Source organism: Plenodomus lingam (genome assembly GCF_022343315.1).
Source record: "Plenodomus lingam strain CAN1 chromosome Unknown contig_27, whole genome shotgun sequence".
Taxonomy (NCBI): Eukaryota; Fungi; Ascomycota; class Dothideomycetes; order Pleosporales; family Leptosphaeriaceae; genus Plenodomus; species Plenodomus lingam.
The window spans coordinates 1227501-1244431 of NW_027093942.1; the positions used below are offsets into that span (position 1 = coordinate 1227501).

Consider the following 16931-nt stretch of genomic DNA (forward strand, 5'->3'; position numbering starts at 1 on the left):
GAATACCAGGACGAAGAGGACGCCAAGTTCGACTCTAGGTGGTGGACCGATCTCATGATTGCGAGCGCATGGTTGCCCATGGCTCTTCATTTCAGTAGCGCCACGGGTGGCATCCCTGGTTGGAATCTGGGCTGGATGGGCTTGTGTGGTCTGGTTGCAGGGAGCACGAGGGTCAAGGCACTGTGGGCAAGCACTGCCTAGAGAAGGAGAGAAGGGAGAATCATGGACATGGACATGGACATGGACATGGGCATGGGCAGCCGAATAGGATAGTTCTGGCAGGACTAGGCGCCGTGGCAAAATGCGTGTACCCCCATCTGATATGTCACTTTTCCTCGGGAGGTCCCAATCGCTTTATACATGTACACATGTACATATACACATACACACACATATATATATATATGTAAATCTTGCTTGGCCGCTTTCTCGCTACACAGGGCCAGCCTGGTGTCGAATGTAGGCATGGCATGATAGGGGGGCTACATGGCGACTGTCTGTCTCTGTCCCTTATCTGGCTGCTTAGCCGGTCAGGGAAGGCGCAACCGACTATCTGAAAGTGGGGAAGCATGCAAGTCACCACTTGCTGTGCTTTCCCTCTGGATCACACCCACAATTATAAGCTGTCTTCCTTGAAACACCTAATGATCCCCCTTCATTCATCTCCCATCCCATCCGTCAATACTATCGGCCTGTCATCTGAACACCAAATCAAAACAAGTGTACACAGAGTATACAAGTCTTACATGATGATGATGATGGTAAGTGGAACGGCCATCACCCAGAAACACAGCACTGACGTAGCACTAGGTTTCCTCAACCGCCCCAAAATTGGCGGGGTTCAATATTGTAGAAGCGAGTATCGAGCAGCATAGAGAGGCTCTAGAGTCCAGAAAGGTGACCAGCATAGACCTGGCCGTAGCCTATATGAACCGCATTGCCACTTACGACACGTGCGGCGGCCTCAATGCATTTACCATCATCAACCCTAAGGTTTTCGAAGAGGCAACCGCATCAGATGCACGGAGAAGCCAAGGGCTGGCACCACGCGCGCTTGAAGGAATCCCATACGCGATCAAAGACAGCTACAAAGTGGCCGGCATGAGCGTAACCAACGGCTCGCCTGCACTCAAAGGCGTCATGTCGAGCAAAGATTCAGCCATCGCCGAAAAGCTGAGAGCTGCTGGTGCCGTATTACTGGGGAAGACAAATATGCCACCCATGGCTGCAGGAGGCATGCAAAGAGGCATGTATGGCCGCGCCGAGTCTCCCTACAACTCGCGCTATCTTACAGGCGCTTTCTCCTCTGGCTCCTCAAACGGCGCGGCAACTTCTGTTGCAGCAAGCATGGCAGCCTTCGGTATGGCTAGCGAAACTGTCAGCAGTGGCCGAAGTCCAGCTTCTAACAATGGACTGGTTTGCTACACGCCATCAAAGGGCTTGTTAAGCTGTAGAGGTCTATGGCCCCTATATATCACTTGTGACGTACCTTCACCATATGCGCGATCAGTGAGCGACATGATGGATCTGCTGACTGTGATTGCAACACCGGATGACGACACTGCAGGTGACTTCATCCGTGAACAAAGGCACATAGCGGTACCGAAACCTCAGGCGATCGACTACAACTCTCTGAAAAACACGGACGCTTTGAGAGGAAAGAGGATTGGAGTGCCAAACTTGTACGTGGGAAAAAAAGACTCAGATCCGTATGCCAAACCTACGTTTGTTTCGGAAGAAGTGATTGAGCTGTGGAAGAAGGCCGCAAAGGACTTGGAAGCCTTAGGCGCAGAAGTAGTTTACACCGACTTTCCTCTCATCACAAATTACGAGAATGATTCTACCTCTGGCGAAGCGAACAATGTGGATGGTCGACCAGCGGACTGGAATCTGTTGGAACGGAGCCATCTGATCGCGCAGGCCTGGAACGAATTCCTGGTCAAGAACAACGACGAGAATATCAAGAGCCTAACGGACATTAAAGACCCCGCAATGCTCTTTCCGAAACCTCAAGGGTACCTACCGGACAAGTTTCTTGAAGTGAGAAACTGGATCGATTACCCCGGCCTGCCCTCTCTTCTCAGCCAGATCAAAGAAAGTTCAATTCACAGTGTCCAGGGCATGGAACGGGCTCTCAAAGCCCTTGAAGCACAACGCAAACGTGATCTTGAAGACTGGATGGACAACAATAAACTGGATGTCGTTGCCTTTCCTGCACAGGGCGATGTTGGATTAGCAGATCTTGAGACAAACCTGGAGAGTACAACGCACAGCTTGCGAAATGGTGTCAAGTACTCCAATGGTAACCGTGCAATTCGACATTTAGGAGTCCCCACCGTCAGCGTGCCCATGGGTGTCATGAGCAAAAAGGGTATGCCGGTCAACTTGACCTTCGCTGTCAAGGCGTATGAAGACTACAAGCTTCTCGAGTACGCGTATGCATATGAGCAAGCTACAAAAAACCGTATTCCGCCACCTTCCACGCCTGCACTGCCTACCGACATGATACCATTGTGCCAGTCAATAGGCGAATCAGAGTTAGCACCGAAGAGCTCTCAACTCACCGCCGATGCCTATGCCGAAGCAGTGGCCGACTGTACCAACGCGATGAAGATTCATATCCGTGGCAATGCAGCTGGTTTTGCCTCCATCCAAATCTATGTTGACGGCGAACTTACTCCCATTAATCTAGGTCCCGTTAGGAAAGGCAATGGAGATTGGAGCTTGACGCTCACCCATGAACTGAGACGACCAGAGTGTCTAGGCTGGGATCTCAAGCCGTTGAAACCGAAGCCTGTTATGTGTATTGCTGTTGCGGTAGAAGACAATGTGGCGCGGGCGGCCAAGGTCCTATGGATACCTATTCCACATGGGGTGACTGCGCATACGTAGATGCGGATTGTCATGGGGAATAGCATGGTGTACGACAATGTGAATCCAAGAAAACAAGAATGATTGTGAACAGGCAAAGGGTGGAGATCCAACACAGTGTTGGCCCATATTTCTTTTACAGTATAAGAGGCTAGAACTAACCAGATGTTGTCGAACTTGGACTTGTTTCACACAGACTCACACGCCCAAGCACACTGGTGCATAACTTTGAGAGAGGAGAACTCTAATATAATTCAGAATCCTCCATCTCGATCTAGAAAGCAGTTGTCCAACTCACTTGATCCACCCAGCCCGATAGATATTACGACTCTCAAGCAAGCTCTCCACTACTCAACATGACTCACACTTTTGCCATGCCCTCCACTATCATGACACTCGGCGCCCAAGCTATGGAGCCATGGGCCATGGGACATTCCATAGGCAATTTGCTCACCCAAATCCACGCGCTCGTCGACACACATCTTTCGCACCCCTCAACCTATCGCAGCATCGTTCCCTCGACCCTGGATTTCGTCCCCGCGCTCGACGCCTACCTCGCTCATCAACGAGCGGTAGATGGCTGTACCTTGCCAATGCCCTATGATTACCAGAACACGACGGATCGCAAGACTCGCGCGAGCCGGCGTAGGTTTGTGGCCAGGTATTCGCGCATGCTGGAGGCGGAGTTCAAGCGTACGGTGCTTGAGCAGTTGTCCAGTATCTTCCAGGACTGGAGTGTAGAGCAGACGCGACTGTTCAATAAGGGTGTTGATAAAGCGGTGTGTGGGATACAATGGGTTGCCTATCCCGAAGAGAACGTAGCCATGTGTGCTGGAGACGGGGACTGGGCGACCTGGCTTAAAGAGCGATGTGATGAATTGGGGATGCGCGAGTTTGGGGCGGGACGGAAGGCTTTGGAGGAGATTTGAGTTTGTTTCTCTGCCGCTCAGCTGGAACCTGCAAAGGTTTCTGGTATGATGCTGAACCTGCATACCAAATGAGAGCCGACCAGATGTCTGAGTAGATGATATACCAGTGTCATGCATCTGCTTGATATCTTTGTGTAAAGAATACACGTCACTTGACACCCTTGATTTCACTGTCTTTAAAGCGGGTTACCGGTACATGGAGTCTTTGGATGCTCCCTGGCCAGACTCCAGGTGAGGTTGTGGTGCTGTGATTGGTGTTCCTTGTAGGGCTGCATAACGGCCATGAACGTAACTGGGCGATTGACGCATGGCTAGGCATACTATGCAGGACTAGACAGCTGTCGACGAGGGTTTGGACAAGGTGGGCAAGAATGTGCGGCCGACAGGTGGAGGTGGTGGAGGTGGTGGTGGAGTAACCTAGCCCAATGCACCTGACCCGGGATATGCTGGCATCAATCAGTGGATGATTGTCCGGGGACGCCAACGGACAGGGTCCAAGGACCACGTGACCTTTGTTATGCGACCGTAACGTTGGCTTGGGGCCCAACTCTTGTGAAAGGTTGAAACGCAATTGGAACCAAACCCACACTGCACAGCCTCTCTCCTCTCCTCCTCTCCCAATCTCACCCTCTTCTTACGCCTCGACTTATACTGGAAAACGAGGGCCACAGGCTGCCTACATTTCTACCACATCCGTACTGCCGTACTCCTCCTAGAAGCCTCCTTTTTTGAAGACTACACAGCCATGGCCGGCCGTTTTGTGAGAGCATCCAAATATCGTGAGTGCACACACTGGGTCCGCGACAGCTCCCAGCTACTTTGTAAGCGCAGTGGCACTGACACGAAACGCGCGATATTCTAGGCCACGTATTTGGAAAGGGCACCAAGAAGGTAGACAATCATGTCCATGTCAATCAACGAGCTGCAACTCATACCCATCTTAGGAGCAATGCTACGATAACCTGCGCATCTCCAAGAATGCCTGGGACACAAATCTGATCAAGGTCAGCATAGCGCGCACGCGCCCTGGCGCAAAACAGTAGACTCATAGACCCATAGGCCAACCCAGAATACGTCTCGGTGAACTGGGAAGCCAGCGGCGGTGGTGCCTTTGCCGTCATCCCCATCAACGAGCGCGGTCGTGCTCCCGACCAGCTGCCCCTCTTCCGCGGCCACACGGCTGCTGTCCTCGACACCGACTGGTACGCTTCGTGCCGCTGTGCCTGCCAGAAGGCGCAGAGTAGGCTAATGCGTCGCATAGGAGTCCCTTCAACGATTCGCTCATCTCCTCGGCCTCGGACGACGGCAAGGTCTTCATCTGGAAGGTGCCCGAAAACTTTACACTGCACACGGATGCCGAAGAGCCCGCTGATGTCGCGCCGGTTGCGCGACTGAGCGGCCACATGAGGTCCGACTATGCGCCTTTGTCTCCTTGTCTCGCATACCTTCTCTAATCGTCCTGCAGGAAAGTCGGACATGTGCTCTTCAACTCGGCCGCCGAAAACGTCCTCGCCTCCGCGTCTGGCGACTATACGGTCAAGCTCTGGGACGTGGAAGCCGGTGTGGCAAAACTCACCCTCAAACACAACGACATTGTACAGTCGCTCTCGTGGAGCCCCGACGGCGCCCTTCTCGTCACCACCAGCCGAGACAAGAAGCTGCGCGTGTGGGATGTGCGGCAGGAGAAGCCCGCGCAGGAAGTTCCTGGTCATCCAGGTGCCAAGAACAGTCGCGCTGTGTGGATGGGTGAGACCGACCGCATTGCCACCACCGGCTTTTCGCGCATGAGCGATCGCCAACTTGGCTTGTGGGATCCGCGCAACCCCGCCGAGCCCATTGGCGGTTTCCAGATTCTCGACTCCATCTCGGGTGTCTGCATGCCCTTCTGGGACGATGGTACCTCCTGTCTGTACCTGGCTGGCAAGGGGTGAGTACACAGGATGATGCTGACAGAGACATGTGGGCCGAGACTGACTTTTCACAGTGATGGCAACATTCGCTACTACGAATACGAGAACGACAAATTTGAATACCTCTCCGAGTACAAGTCTGGTGATCCACAGCGCGGTATCGCTTTCCTTCCCAAGCGCGGCATCAATCTTCATGAGAATGAAGTACTCCGCTGCTTCAAGACTGTCAACGACTCCTACATTGAGCCCGTCTCCTTCATCGTCCCTCGTCGATCCGAAATGTTCCAGAGCGACATCTACCCACCCACTACTGGGTCCAAGCCTGGTGTTACAGCCGCTGAGTGGTTCGCTGGAAAGACTGCATTGCCGCCCAAGATCTCCCTTGAGAGTGTGTACGATGGCGGGGCCCCTCAAGAGGTTTCCTCAGACTACAAGCCCCCGCCCGTCGCCGTAGCCCAGTCCTCGCCAACCAAGGCTGAGGCGCCAAAGCCTACGCCCGAACCCACACCAGCATCTACCGCCTTTCGTGGACCGGCACTATCGATGAAGGATAACAAAGATTCACTGGCAGCTGGAGCATCCAAGTTTGCAGACAAGGACGACGTGTCAGACAATGGAAGCGCTTCGAGCTTCGAGGAGGTACCGAAACCCTTTGAACGCCCAACAGTTGCTGCTACACGACAAGAAGAGAAGAAGGAATCAGAACCAGTCGCGAAAGCCACTCCTGCACCAGCATTCACACCGTCCCACGTCAAATCGGCCTCGTCTGTTGCAGAACCTACACCTTCCTCTGCCACAACCTCTACGCCCAGCTCTAGTGGACCCGCCGGCGCCCTGCGAGACGCTCTAGGCGACATCAAGTCCCAGCTCGAACACCAGAACAAGGTCATGTCCGACCAGTCCGACCAGATTGCCGTCCTGGTGCGCGAGGTGACGACGCTCAAGTCCAAGCTAGGATCACAGGGACCTTCGGACCGTGAAAAGGACGAGCGTATTCGGCAGCTGGAGTTGGAGCTCGAGGAGGCTAGGTCTTGATTTACATTATTTGCCCGTTGCGTAGTGTAGTCGAGGCTGACATGTCGACTCAGTGCACGAAGTGATCATGGCGATGGTGCCTAGAAGACGATTGGGAGCCAGTGTTTTGGTTGCTTTTGAGCGGAATGTATGGGGTTGGTTTGGCTGATGTGTACGATGGTTCTCAAGTAGGTCTTGTTGTATGTGTAGGTATTGTTGGCCATTCAGTCAGCCTGCTTTGCTTTGCTTGCTTATTCCCCAAGGTGTTTAGGGTAGCGGCATTGTTTTGGAAAAAAAGTCAATATATACCATGTCTTCTTATTCGCACTCTTAATTTCATTTTTGCGTCGAGCCTAACAGTGGGTGTCGTCTCTCTGAACTTGTTGAGCGTTGTTGTGGGCAGGAGAGATTGACAAGGTCAATAGGGACGAAATTCGGCTGGGAATGAAGCCAGTTGTATTGCCGATCAAACCATGTTTCATGCCGTTTCTCTTGACTACTTACTCCTGGCTATCACTGTCCTACTTTCAACCTCGCTGAGGGTCCCGGTCACTCTCATCATCCTATCATTCCCGCTCGACGGAGATAATTCGGTCTCACATCTTCGTCAGCCACAATGGCTTACGAACATGTACCTTTAGACCTGACCAGCGAAACACTCGTATGCCTCGCTCTTCTCAGCGCTTGTGTTAGCCAGGCCAATCAACTTGCATCGATCCTTCACTCCTAAGCACCTGGGACAGGACTTGGCAAAGCTTATGCCTAGTTCTCATGCGGGATTTTTTCATCCAAGCTGTCAGCGCCACGAAGCTTGGTGGTGCTTGGCCGCGCAATGCTCCCTCCCCCCTTGCTCCTTGTCGTATCCATGTCGGCGTCTCTGGTGTAGGTACATGCGTTTTACCTTCTCTGGCCAATGATACATCGTGGCCTCGGGGTCTGGAGGGCTGAGCCACGTTTGCTGCGCCCCCTCTTTGATTTTTGATATGGCGGATGATGCCGTTTTAGAGGAGAGATGGCGGTGTGGGCCGCGGGGAGTGTGGTCTTTTGGCCAATAGGTGAATTGATAGCTGGATACAGGTAGGCGTTTGTCTGCAAAGTGCCACAGTATGCATGCTTCAGGGTGAAAGGCTGCATGTTTGAGTATGAGTAAGTTGTACTGAATGTGGACAAATGGCCTAGGATCCATGGCCTGCCAGGACGCTGAACTTTGTTCTCAGGCAACCACGTCGATCTGGCAATTTGTCAACGTGGGCCTCTTCTTCTACAGATATAAAGTCTCACACTACGCTCCTGTCCTTGTGCTTTTTCCTCGCTACACTCCAACTCCAGCTACAACTCCAACTCATCCACACCATTCACATCTACCACATCCCACGCTCGGCCACGATCTTCTCCCCGAAGCCCAGCCATGTAAGAGCAGTTTTGCTCATGGAATGAGACTTGATCTAATTAATTCTCTATTAGTACCACTACTGCCGCGACTCCACTCCACTCGCACATACTGCCGTCATGCCTGCCAGCGCTGCCTCCTCCATCTCCTCCATCGTCAAGCCTAAACCAGTCTCGTGCGGCGAGTCCTGCGATTGCTGTGGATGCGAAGAGTCATGCTGGTGTGTTGTGATGTAAAGACATGGATTCATGGCACTATTATGATAGCGAATGGTGATGTAGGGCAGACAGCTTTTTTGCGAGTGTAGCACCTTCGAAGCCGAGAGAAACATTTGAATAAACTACCATTTTGAAATCATCTTTCTTCTTTCAATTCAGTGAAGCTCATTGTACGCCAGTTTCACGTCTGGTCACTGATTACGATATAATTTGCGTGTTGGTACGTTTCTCAGTGATTTGGTCTCATAATTGATGTCATCATGGCCATCATCAAGAGCCTGCTCATTCATCTGTGGATTTGATTATGAATATGAAAAGCCTAATATAATTGTGAGAAAACAGAATCATTATATGCAAGAGGGCGAAGCTATTTGTTCAGTCTCATCGCCCTATCCTCATCTCGCCACCATCTGCATTGCTCCATTCTGATACCCTCTTCCTCCTTTTCCATAATTGCACCTCCCTTATCGGGCGGATTCACCACCAGCTGCATACCGTTCTTCTCCGCACCCGTGTATTTTTCCCATGTCGGCGCACCGGCTGCAGCATGTGTATTCGGATCACCGCTAGCGACAAAGCTGGCCCAGTAGGCACTGTACAAGTCTGCTATTTCGGGATACTGCGTTCTTGCCTGTCCGTTGAAGTACGCTGCATCGCTCGCGTGAGGAACACCCATGTACGCAGGAGCCCAGTTGGGTGTATTGAATCTTGCTTTATAGACGGGGGCACCGGCCAATGCAAGTCTTGTTGCTGTATCTTGCACTGGGCATATGTACGCATAATCTCCATAGGCTGCGGCAATACGTTCAAATTGCAAGGAGACATAATTCGTGTTTGCAAGTAGATTCTTTGCGTTTGTTTCAGGATACAATGTCTCCAGTTCAACGAGATCTGCGTTTGAAAGAGCTGGTGCGAGGTTGGCCCAGAAATTGAGAAACTCTTCGGCGCGGTGTAGATCTTGGGGTGCAAAAGACTTGCCTTCGTCCGTGGTGGAGGAGATCAAGACGGGCATTTTGTAAAATGTGCCGTCCTTGCCCGATTGTGATCCGCGCTTTTCCAGCAAAGGGCCTGGGGAAACTGGTTGCCACGGCCAAGTAATGTTGTAGTTGTGTGCGTTGTACAGTGAGGTCGATATGAATTGAATGTCATCGGCTTCCGCAGAGCGGAGACACTTGAGAGCTGCCGCCCCAGGCGTCAATGGACAATTAATGTAGTCCATAAATTGCTCTACTTGTCGCTGGTACAATGCGCTATCCACGCCAGGAAATGCACGCGCTGTCGGAGAACCGGAGGAGAGAATAGCCTGGCTGAACAAGGGTTTCCTGCCTGCGTCGTCGCCATAATGATGGAACAAGTGAATACCCACGGAATGACCGCCCGCACTCTGGCCTCCAAGAGTAATTTTATCTGCATCACCGCCAAACTCGCCAATGTATTTTTGGACAAACTCCAGCATTAACCTTTGATCGCGGATACCTAGGTTCAATAGGTCTGCCTCTTCCATAAACTTGGCTGGAAGGGTACCCAGCGCGCCTAAACGGTATTGCACGGTGACCACCATCAAGGGCTGCTTACTCTTCGCCACAAATGTGGCACCATCAAAACTCCGGTGGGAACCAAAGACAAAAGAGCCCCCGTGAAGGAAAACCAAGGCGGGAAGTTTCTTTCCCATTGGTATATTCGATGGCCGATAGACATTGATGGTCAGACAAGCCTCAGACTGCCCGACCGAGTCATACATATTCTGGAAGCAGGCGGGTCCCGAGGACGATGCATCTTTTGTGCCATCAAAAGCTTTGGGCCATGTGACAGGCTTGAATCGATCAAGATCAACAGGCTGAGTGGCATACTCTATTCCCATCCATGCATCCACAGGCCGATCCAAAGATGCCGTCTTTTTCAAGTTTTTGAGTATTTGGGTGCCTTGGAAGGATCCGTAGCCCGGAAGAGTAACGACCAACGGTCCATTTGGCTGTGCTGGTGGTTTTGGGGCCGGTTTTGGCGAATACTGCCAGTTGTCTCCGAATGCTCCAAAGTACCAGAAGAGAAACACAGTTGTGATGAAGAAGATAATGCCAAGGGTCAGCCGTCGTTTGCGCCATCTCAAGGAGATCGGTCCGTGCATGTTGTGGTCCGCCTCACCCGAGGCTGGCATACGTTGCTGGTCCTCCATATACCAACTTTGATGAAGGTGCTTGCTATCTCGTTTAGATCCAGAAGCAGGTTCTGTAGGTCAGATGCGCGGGTAGTTCGAGTTCATGGTTGTGTAGGATGATGAGGACTAGAACCAACAGGTTGACCCTAACCAAGATGACGTTCAATGACCTAACTTGACTTAGCCGATTGCCGAGACACCCAATGCCTTGCCATCTTTTGGCAGGGATAGATTTGCACCCATTTTCCTAAGCATAGGTCGTATAATACTTGAGCTCTGTTGTAGACCTGCTTCCATGTATAATCTTCTTTCACGCAATATGCAGTGGACACGAAGTTTTCGCTCAATATCCAGCACTTGAGTAGCAGTACAACGACCCAAATTGTTCATCAAAGTAGGGTAAACATGGACCAGCCTATTGGAGGGCTCAGGTGTTACTCAACAATAACACAAGACTTGAAACGGCTTTCGTTTGATATAATCGCAATAGTGAACAACACTTCCATGTCATGAAATGCCTCAAAGAACCTCGAATGAATAATCTCTCCTTGCCCCTCAATAGCAGAAGAACAAATGTCTGTTTGAGCGTCTGGTAGACAGAAGCAGGCGCAGTTCATCCCACATCCGAAATACTCAAGAACCAAAGCTATGATACAATGGCTTGTTGAGATATGTGCAATGCATTGTAGGCAGTGCCATCGAGCATAACTATAGCTATGCAATTCTAAGCTTTAATTCCCTTTCTCGGACAATTCCTTCTCAACCGCATCTGCCATCTCAGCCTAGAACGCGTTAGCAGAACAGTTCAAGGATAATGGACCAGAGTGCCTACCAATGTGTCGAACTTCCAGTTGCACACGGGATCATCCCTATTTCCCATGATTGCTCCAGGACGATAGATCCAGCTACTCTTGATACCCATCTCCTTGGCTGGATGATGATCATGGTACTGACTCTGTGCAGTCTGAAGCACCTCGTGCTTCTCCACACCAAAAGCCTCCTTGACATGCTCGAGCATGTACTTGAAGTTCTTTAGGTCGGGCTTGTAGCTTCCGATATCCTGGGCCGTGTAGACGGCATCAAACTTGAAGCCCTGAAGTCCATTTGCATTGCCCTTTTTGAAAGATTCGTTGTCGACATTGGACAAGACAACCAGTTTGTACACTTTGCTCAGCCGCTTGAGCGCTTCTACCGTGTCTGGGAACGCAGGCCAGTCACCTACACTCTCGCCAAAGGCCTCGGTCTCGTCCTTGCTCGGCTCCACGAGCCCGAGTTCCTTGCAGAGTTTAGGATGCACAAGCTTCAAAAGGTCGGCGTACTTCATTGTCGGGTGCTCATTTTGTTCCGCAGACTCGATCCTGTGCAGAACTTGCAGTATGTACTTGCGATCGAGCGTGCCGGCCTTGCCAGACTTATTGAGCATGGGCTCCAGTGCGGTAAGCGCTCCACGCTCCCAATCGATGAGCGTGCCATATACATCAAAAGACAGGAGCTTGAAGTCGGTGAGTTTGGACATGATGGTCAAGCTAAAGAAGATACGGTTGTTGTGAAGACTGGGGGGTAGTATGATTTGAAAACTGGATACTAAAGCAAGCTGTAATGTCTACTTGGATTCTACACCTCAACTAGAGTATGCTGGACCGGGCAGTTAACTCATAATGACTCAGGTGTTACCCACTGCAACGCTCTTGGAACCCCCACTTCGGGCGATCAAGTAGCGGGGTAGCAAAAAGCATCGCGCCTGATTCCCTACGGCTTTAACAGGTTCACAGATAGCGTAAGGATCATTCGCTCATCTCGATTCTTACGATAGGCTGTAGGATTCTAAAAAAGTCCCATGACGTCTCCTTGGCTGACGATGTTGCCAACACGATACTACACAGTTGATGAATTGCGAGACACCCGTGATGACGCATCACCGATACTCAGAAAAGTAACTGTATTTACTCTTTTGTATTCGCTGTTTGCATCATCGACCAATATAACTCAGTGGTACTATCGGCATTCATGACAGAGACGCTTAAATATTATATACGCTTTCCCTTCTATAGATCGACAGGGTCAATCTGCATTGCGTATGGCAACTCCCCAACTTTCAATTCTAATATCTCCTTGGTCAATCTCCAAAGATTCAGCGATAAAGTGTTGTCCTTGGCTTGATCAGACGGTTCCGTAACCTTCTTGTCAGGTACAATGTACGCGTTCTGAATCTGCTCTTTGACAATATCATCCGACGTCGCTGCAAACAAGGCGGGCCGACATCCCTGACTGACAGGATCCTTCATGAACGGACGGACCGCTGCGACACCCACTTTACCCAGTACACCATATGCCTCCTCAGCCTGTTTTTGTTGGTCTGTCGCTACACCACCAGGATGAGTCGCGTTGATATAAGGCAGGCCAGTGGCTGCGGTGACGGGTCCAAACTGGCCCTTCTTGATGCGAGCATAAAGTTGACGAAGGAAGAGGATTTGGGCGAGCTTGGTACGATTGTAAAGATAGGTAGCGCCGATATTCTGATTGATCTCGGCAATGGACTCGAACTTCCATTCAGCCTTGGAAGCCCGGTGGAGATCAGAGGACTGGTGGACGATGCGAGAGTCCTGTGTCTTTTGGAGTACCGGTAACAAAGTGAGGGTGAGATGGGCCTGCGAAAAGACATTGACCTGCATGTGACTGTCCAATCCGTCTTTTGTTTCGTTGTAGACGCCTACTCCAAGTCCAGCATTGCACACGAGCGCATCCAGCCTCGTCAACTCTTTGGCCAGCGATCTCGCGACTTCGTCAGTCTGTCTAAGGTCCTCGAGGTTACATTGTCTCCATTCGACTTTGCTAGCATCGCCCCATTCTTTCAGAGCTTCTTGCGCCTCGCTTGCGTGTTGTTCCTTGTTGGAGAGCAAATAGATTTTGGCAGCATTGTGCTGAAGGAGATGAGCGACGATTCCGAACCCGATTCCAGCACTCCCGCCCGTGACCACGTAAACCTAGATATTGATCAGTGAACAAATTCTTGTTAAAGAAATTGAGTGGTCGTACCTTGTCACTCAGGTCAGGGACGTCGGTGTTGGGATCGAAGCTTCCAATGACTGATTTCCTGATCTTCTCCATGTTGACTATCATAAGTATCCTACTGTTCAGAGCCTTCTGAAAGGATTTGCTAGTTTGCAAAGTTGATAGTGTGAATAAAGAGCAAGCACAGAAGTAGCTGTGTATGTTAACAGCACGTTAGGTACAATCGTGTCGTCATGATGAAACACGAGTGTTGGCGAACGTGGATCATATTGGCTACCACTCTTGAACAGGAACTGCATGCAGCCCTATGATGCAAGAATGCATAGGGTATCCTCATCAGACACATCTCAAGATCAGCGATGCGCTCGACAAACGATAGACATGAGCAGATCAGTTTCACGTTCAATGACACAGTAAGAGTCACGTGCCGCGCGGCTTTGGCGCACCGTTGGGATCGAGTGCGCAACATGTCTGGAGTATGTTGGCAAACTATCAAAGCCTGATGGGGATGGTATAGGATGGAACAATCCCAAAAAGGGCCACTGCGACTGGGGTAAGACTGTGTATGCATAGAAGTGTGTATCGACAGTGGTACAGATTGATTGTTAGATTCTGCTGTTTGCCCCCCTGTACGAGGTTGCTCTGAGTTGAGATGGATGGTGATATTAAAGTCTGCCTGTCGCAGAACATTGATATTATACAATACATATATGCAGACTCTTTGCAAGGTAGTAGGGGAGAAAGTATGGCGGGGTATATGGCGAATGGAAATGAGAAGCTTCCAAACCGCCGTTCCCACCCACATCTGCCTCATTTCCTCATGACATGCTGCACACTGCGATTACGGAGAATTAATCCTGTGACTGGGATGTTGTACAAGTAGATCTTACAGCCTCGCTCGTTTCGTTCGAGGTAACGGTATGATGCGCCGATGTGATTGCGCCAAAAAACATGAATCCCAGACGTACCTCTTACCTATCTTACACTCTTTATCATATATCAACGCATGACAAAATATTAGCACAAGTCCAGGGGCTCCATCTGAAAAGATAGAACTCCATTAGGCGACACCACCACGTCGTAATGATGGAGCTTGCTGCGACACATCACTTGCTCTTACTGCCCATCTTTGGACTCATAGGGAAGAGTTGCATACTCTCTTTCCTCTTTGTCACAAATCGCAGATAGGCTTCGAGCGCCTCAATCTGCGTGTCATATGTGTCTTTGCGATTCATCCACATCTTCAAATATTTGTCCGAACCAGTGTCTTTGAGTGCGGCGTACCATTCGTTCGATGATGTCTTCTTGAGATTGAGAGCCAGGGAGCGACCTTGAAGGCCGGTGACGCTGGAAGCTTGTTCTGTGGGGGAAGAGTCTTAGTATCTGTACGTAATCTGGTGGCTGCAGAGGAGCTTGGGCTGAACTTACTCAGGATCGCTGCTCGCAAATCGGCGACCTGTTGATCGCCTGGTGTGAGTTCTGGCAGATCGTCATCAGAACTAGATGATGAGGTACTGCTAGCAGACTTTGAACGTGTAAATCTGGGTCGCGCAACTTTTGAAGGGGTCGGTTTCGCTGGCGTCGATTTTGTTCTTGAAGGTATAGGCTTCGACGGTGTAGACTTGGAAGGAGCGGGTTTTGAAGGCGCTGATTTGGCTGGCGTAGGTTTCGAGGAAGAGGATTTGGACGCAGATGGTTTAGATGAGGCAGCTTTTGGCGGAGTCTTTTCCTTTACAGGTGAAGCTCTTGAAAATATTGATTTTGCAGGCGCTGCTTTCGAGGGTGTTGATGGCGCTGGCGCCGTGGCTTTAGCAGGGGCGGCTTTCGCTGCTGGTGCTTTCGACGGCGTTGCTTTCGATCGTGTTGATGGTGGCGGTGAGGGCTTTGTGGGTCTCGCAGCAGGCTTCGTTGGCACTGTCTTGGTGGTAGTATTCAATGTCTTTGATGGTGCTGGTGGTGGCGGCGGTGGTGTCTGTATAGTTGCTTGCCCTCCATTCAGAAACGCCTGTGCACGCTCTCTTACACTTGGAAACATGTTTGGAGTTGTAGTATGCGCGCAATCAGATTAAGTAAAGGAGCGCGAGATTTCTAGAAACACAAGAGTGAATAAGAAAGACAGATGAAAATACGAGTACAGCAACGAGAGACAAGTAAAGGCGCGATATGAAATGAATTGCGACTTGGGGCCGTCGTACACTTTCAATAATCGTCTGCGATGACATGGCACGTCCCTTCCCGCATCAGCCAGTATGTGATCCGACACGTACGACCTAGGATGCTATGTACTCCTACTAATGAGCGAGCCGAGATTTCCAGAAGGTCTGCCTGGAAGTGGCAAGTCTATGTAGGGAGAACGGGGCCGTCGGCTGAGCTTGGTAGGCGCCGCGTTACCCGTGTGCCGAACCAAATGATGTTGGTCCTCCGCTAGATAGATGTCATGAAGTCGGTTCGGATAGAGTCGTGCATGGCGTCGACTCGGCTTGCGACAGGCGCATCATTGCCTATATACTCGGCCAGTTAGACTTCGGAGAGGGCTCGAAGTTGGTATGTATTCACTTGTCATTTCGCCTCCGAGGAATAGGCCTCGAAGCTGATGCGAGCATGAATACCTAGGTATAGGTGTCCTGTTAAGGGGGATTCTAGAGTGGCCCATGGCGTTTGCCCTTTCCCCGGATTGGCGCGGAAATTGGACTAGGAACGAGGTGAAGGGACGGCATGTCCATGACCGATTACGACGTTGACAAGCATACCCAAGACATGCTCTTTTTGCGCAACAGTAATGTTACCTCAGCTCACGGTATTGGGTGCGGCTGTACGGAGTAGATGAAAAAGAGAGATGGTTGATGGGTGAGACGTGTGTCCTCCAGATTGCTGATGCGTGGCGGCGAGCAATCCAGAACACAGAGTGGTTGAAGCTTGGCAGCTGGTGTTCTAACTGAATGTGGATTAGCGCTGTTTCAGTCCCAAGGAAACCCCTTTTTGTCTGGTTCCGATGGCACATCGCCATGCCGTTCGCATGGCGTTCGCAGGCCATCTGATGCGTGAAATGGATTCGTGCATTAGCTCCTCATTCGATATCGATACACACGCATGTCCAGCACGGATGATCGTTGGTGAGGTAATGTGTACTTGGGATGGAAAAATGCGTGTCAAAGAAGTAACAGCTAAGTAATGCAGTAGATGATAAGCATAAGTGAGATTTGAGATTTAGGCCAAGGTGCATGTAAACCTAGACGGAAAACTTTACGGAGTAGTGGTTTTATATGGTGAGGGATGGCATTTTGGGAAATTATGGGGAAGATTGGGTCGAGTAGATGTGGTTGTGGTGTGTTATCTGCCACCACAGTGATGATAAGGGACTGGCTGTCAAGTGTCGGGAACGAGGGTCAATGGACATGTAGGATGTTACTGTGGTAGTTACTGGGGTTGATG

At 50.7% G+C, this 16931-nt stretch overlaps 9 protein-coding genes across 9 annotated transcripts in view; 4 read left to right on the forward strand and 5 right to left on the reverse strand.

Annotated features, from left to right (window-relative positions):
- The window catches only part of IAQ61_007390 (uncharacterized protein), a gene marked incomplete at both ends in the record, with an annotated part of 1081 nt that extends 880 nt beyond the window's left edge, over positions 1 to 201 (forward strand). Inside the window, one exon of the mRNA XM_003840628.2 lies at positions 1 to 201. This exon is cut by the window's left edge and continues 598 nt beyond it. Within this exon, the coding sequence (XP_003840676.2) occupies positions 1 to 201 (201 nt within the window).
- A 548-nt stretch (positions 202 to 749) lies between these two features.
- Positions 750 to 2892, forward strand: IAQ61_007391 (uncharacterized protein; the record flags this gene model as incomplete). The annotated part of the gene is made up of 2 exons (XM_003840627.2): positions 750 to 761; positions 811 to 2892. 2 exons carry the CDS (start codon positions 750 to 752, stop codon positions 2890 to 2892), a joined length of 2094 nt encoding a protein of 697 aa, XP_003840675.2.
- A 473-nt stretch (positions 2893 to 3365) lies between these two features.
- IAQ61_007392 (uncharacterized protein) lies at positions 3366 to 3913 on the reverse strand (the record flags this gene model as incomplete). Its single annotated transcript, XM_066097562.1, has 2 exons — positions 3366 to 3857; positions 3905 to 3913. The coding sequence occupies 2 exons, from the start codon at positions 3911 to 3913 to the stop codon at positions 3366 to 3368; spliced, it is 501 nt and encodes a 166-aa protein (XP_065952604.1).
- A 362-nt stretch (positions 3914 to 4275) lies between these two features.
- CRN1 (Coronin-like protein crn1) lies at positions 4276 to 7261 on the forward strand. Its single transcript, XM_003840625.2, has 7 exons — positions 4276 to 4579; positions 4663 to 4691; positions 4745 to 4804; positions 4860 to 5002; positions 5062 to 5208; positions 5266 to 5727; positions 5785 to 7261. Exons 1-7 carry the CDS (start codon positions 4546 to 4548, stop codon positions 6743 to 6745), a joined length of 1836 nt encoding a protein of 611 aa, XP_003840673.1. The 5' UTR covers positions 4276 to 4545; the 3' UTR covers positions 6746 to 7261.
- A 544-nt stretch (positions 7262 to 7805) lies between these two features.
- IAQ61_007394 (uncharacterized protein) lies at positions 7806 to 8542 on the forward strand (the record flags this gene model as incomplete). The annotated part of the gene is made up of 3 exons (XM_003840624.2): positions 7806 to 7870; positions 7942 to 8134; positions 8189 to 8542. Coding segments are annotated over 3 exons (420 nt in total), but the record flags the coding sequence as incomplete, so codon positions are not given.
- A 157-nt stretch (positions 8543 to 8699) lies between these two features.
- IAQ61_007395 (uncharacterized protein) lies at positions 8700 to 10505 on the reverse strand (the record flags this gene model as incomplete). The annotated part of the gene is made up of 1 exon (XM_003840623.2): positions 8700 to 10505. One exon carries the CDS (start codon positions 10503 to 10505, stop codon positions 8700 to 8702), a length of 1806 nt encoding a protein of 601 aa, XP_003840671.2.
- A 537-nt stretch (positions 10506 to 11042) lies between these two features.
- On the reverse strand, positions 11043 to 12105 carry IAQ61_007396 (uncharacterized protein). The gene is made up of 2 exons (XM_003840622.2): positions 11320 to 12105; positions 11043 to 11269 (listed from the first exon to the last, which is right to left on the reverse strand). Exons 1-2 carry the CDS (start codon positions 12001 to 12003, stop codon positions 11219 to 11221), a joined length of 735 nt encoding a protein of 244 aa, XP_003840670.2. The 5' UTR covers positions 12004 to 12105; the 3' UTR covers positions 11043 to 11218.
- A 424-nt stretch (positions 12106 to 12529) lies between these two features.
- Positions 12530 to 14056, reverse strand: IAQ61_007397 (uncharacterized protein; the record flags this gene model as incomplete). Its single annotated transcript, XM_066097563.1, has 3 exons — positions 12530 to 13471; positions 13524 to 13692; positions 13881 to 14056. Coding segments are annotated over 3 exons (1284 nt in total), but the record flags the coding sequence as incomplete, so codon positions are not given.
- A 549-nt stretch (positions 14057 to 14605) lies between these two features.
- IAQ61_007398 (uncharacterized protein) lies at positions 14606 to 15534 on the reverse strand (the record flags this gene model as incomplete). Its single annotated transcript, XM_003840620.1, has 2 exons — positions 14606 to 14859; positions 14928 to 15534. The coding sequence occupies 2 exons, from the start codon at positions 15532 to 15534 to the stop codon at positions 14606 to 14608; spliced, it is 861 nt and encodes a 286-aa protein (XP_003840668.1).
- Between the last annotated feature and the right edge of the window lie 1397 nt (positions 15535 to 16931).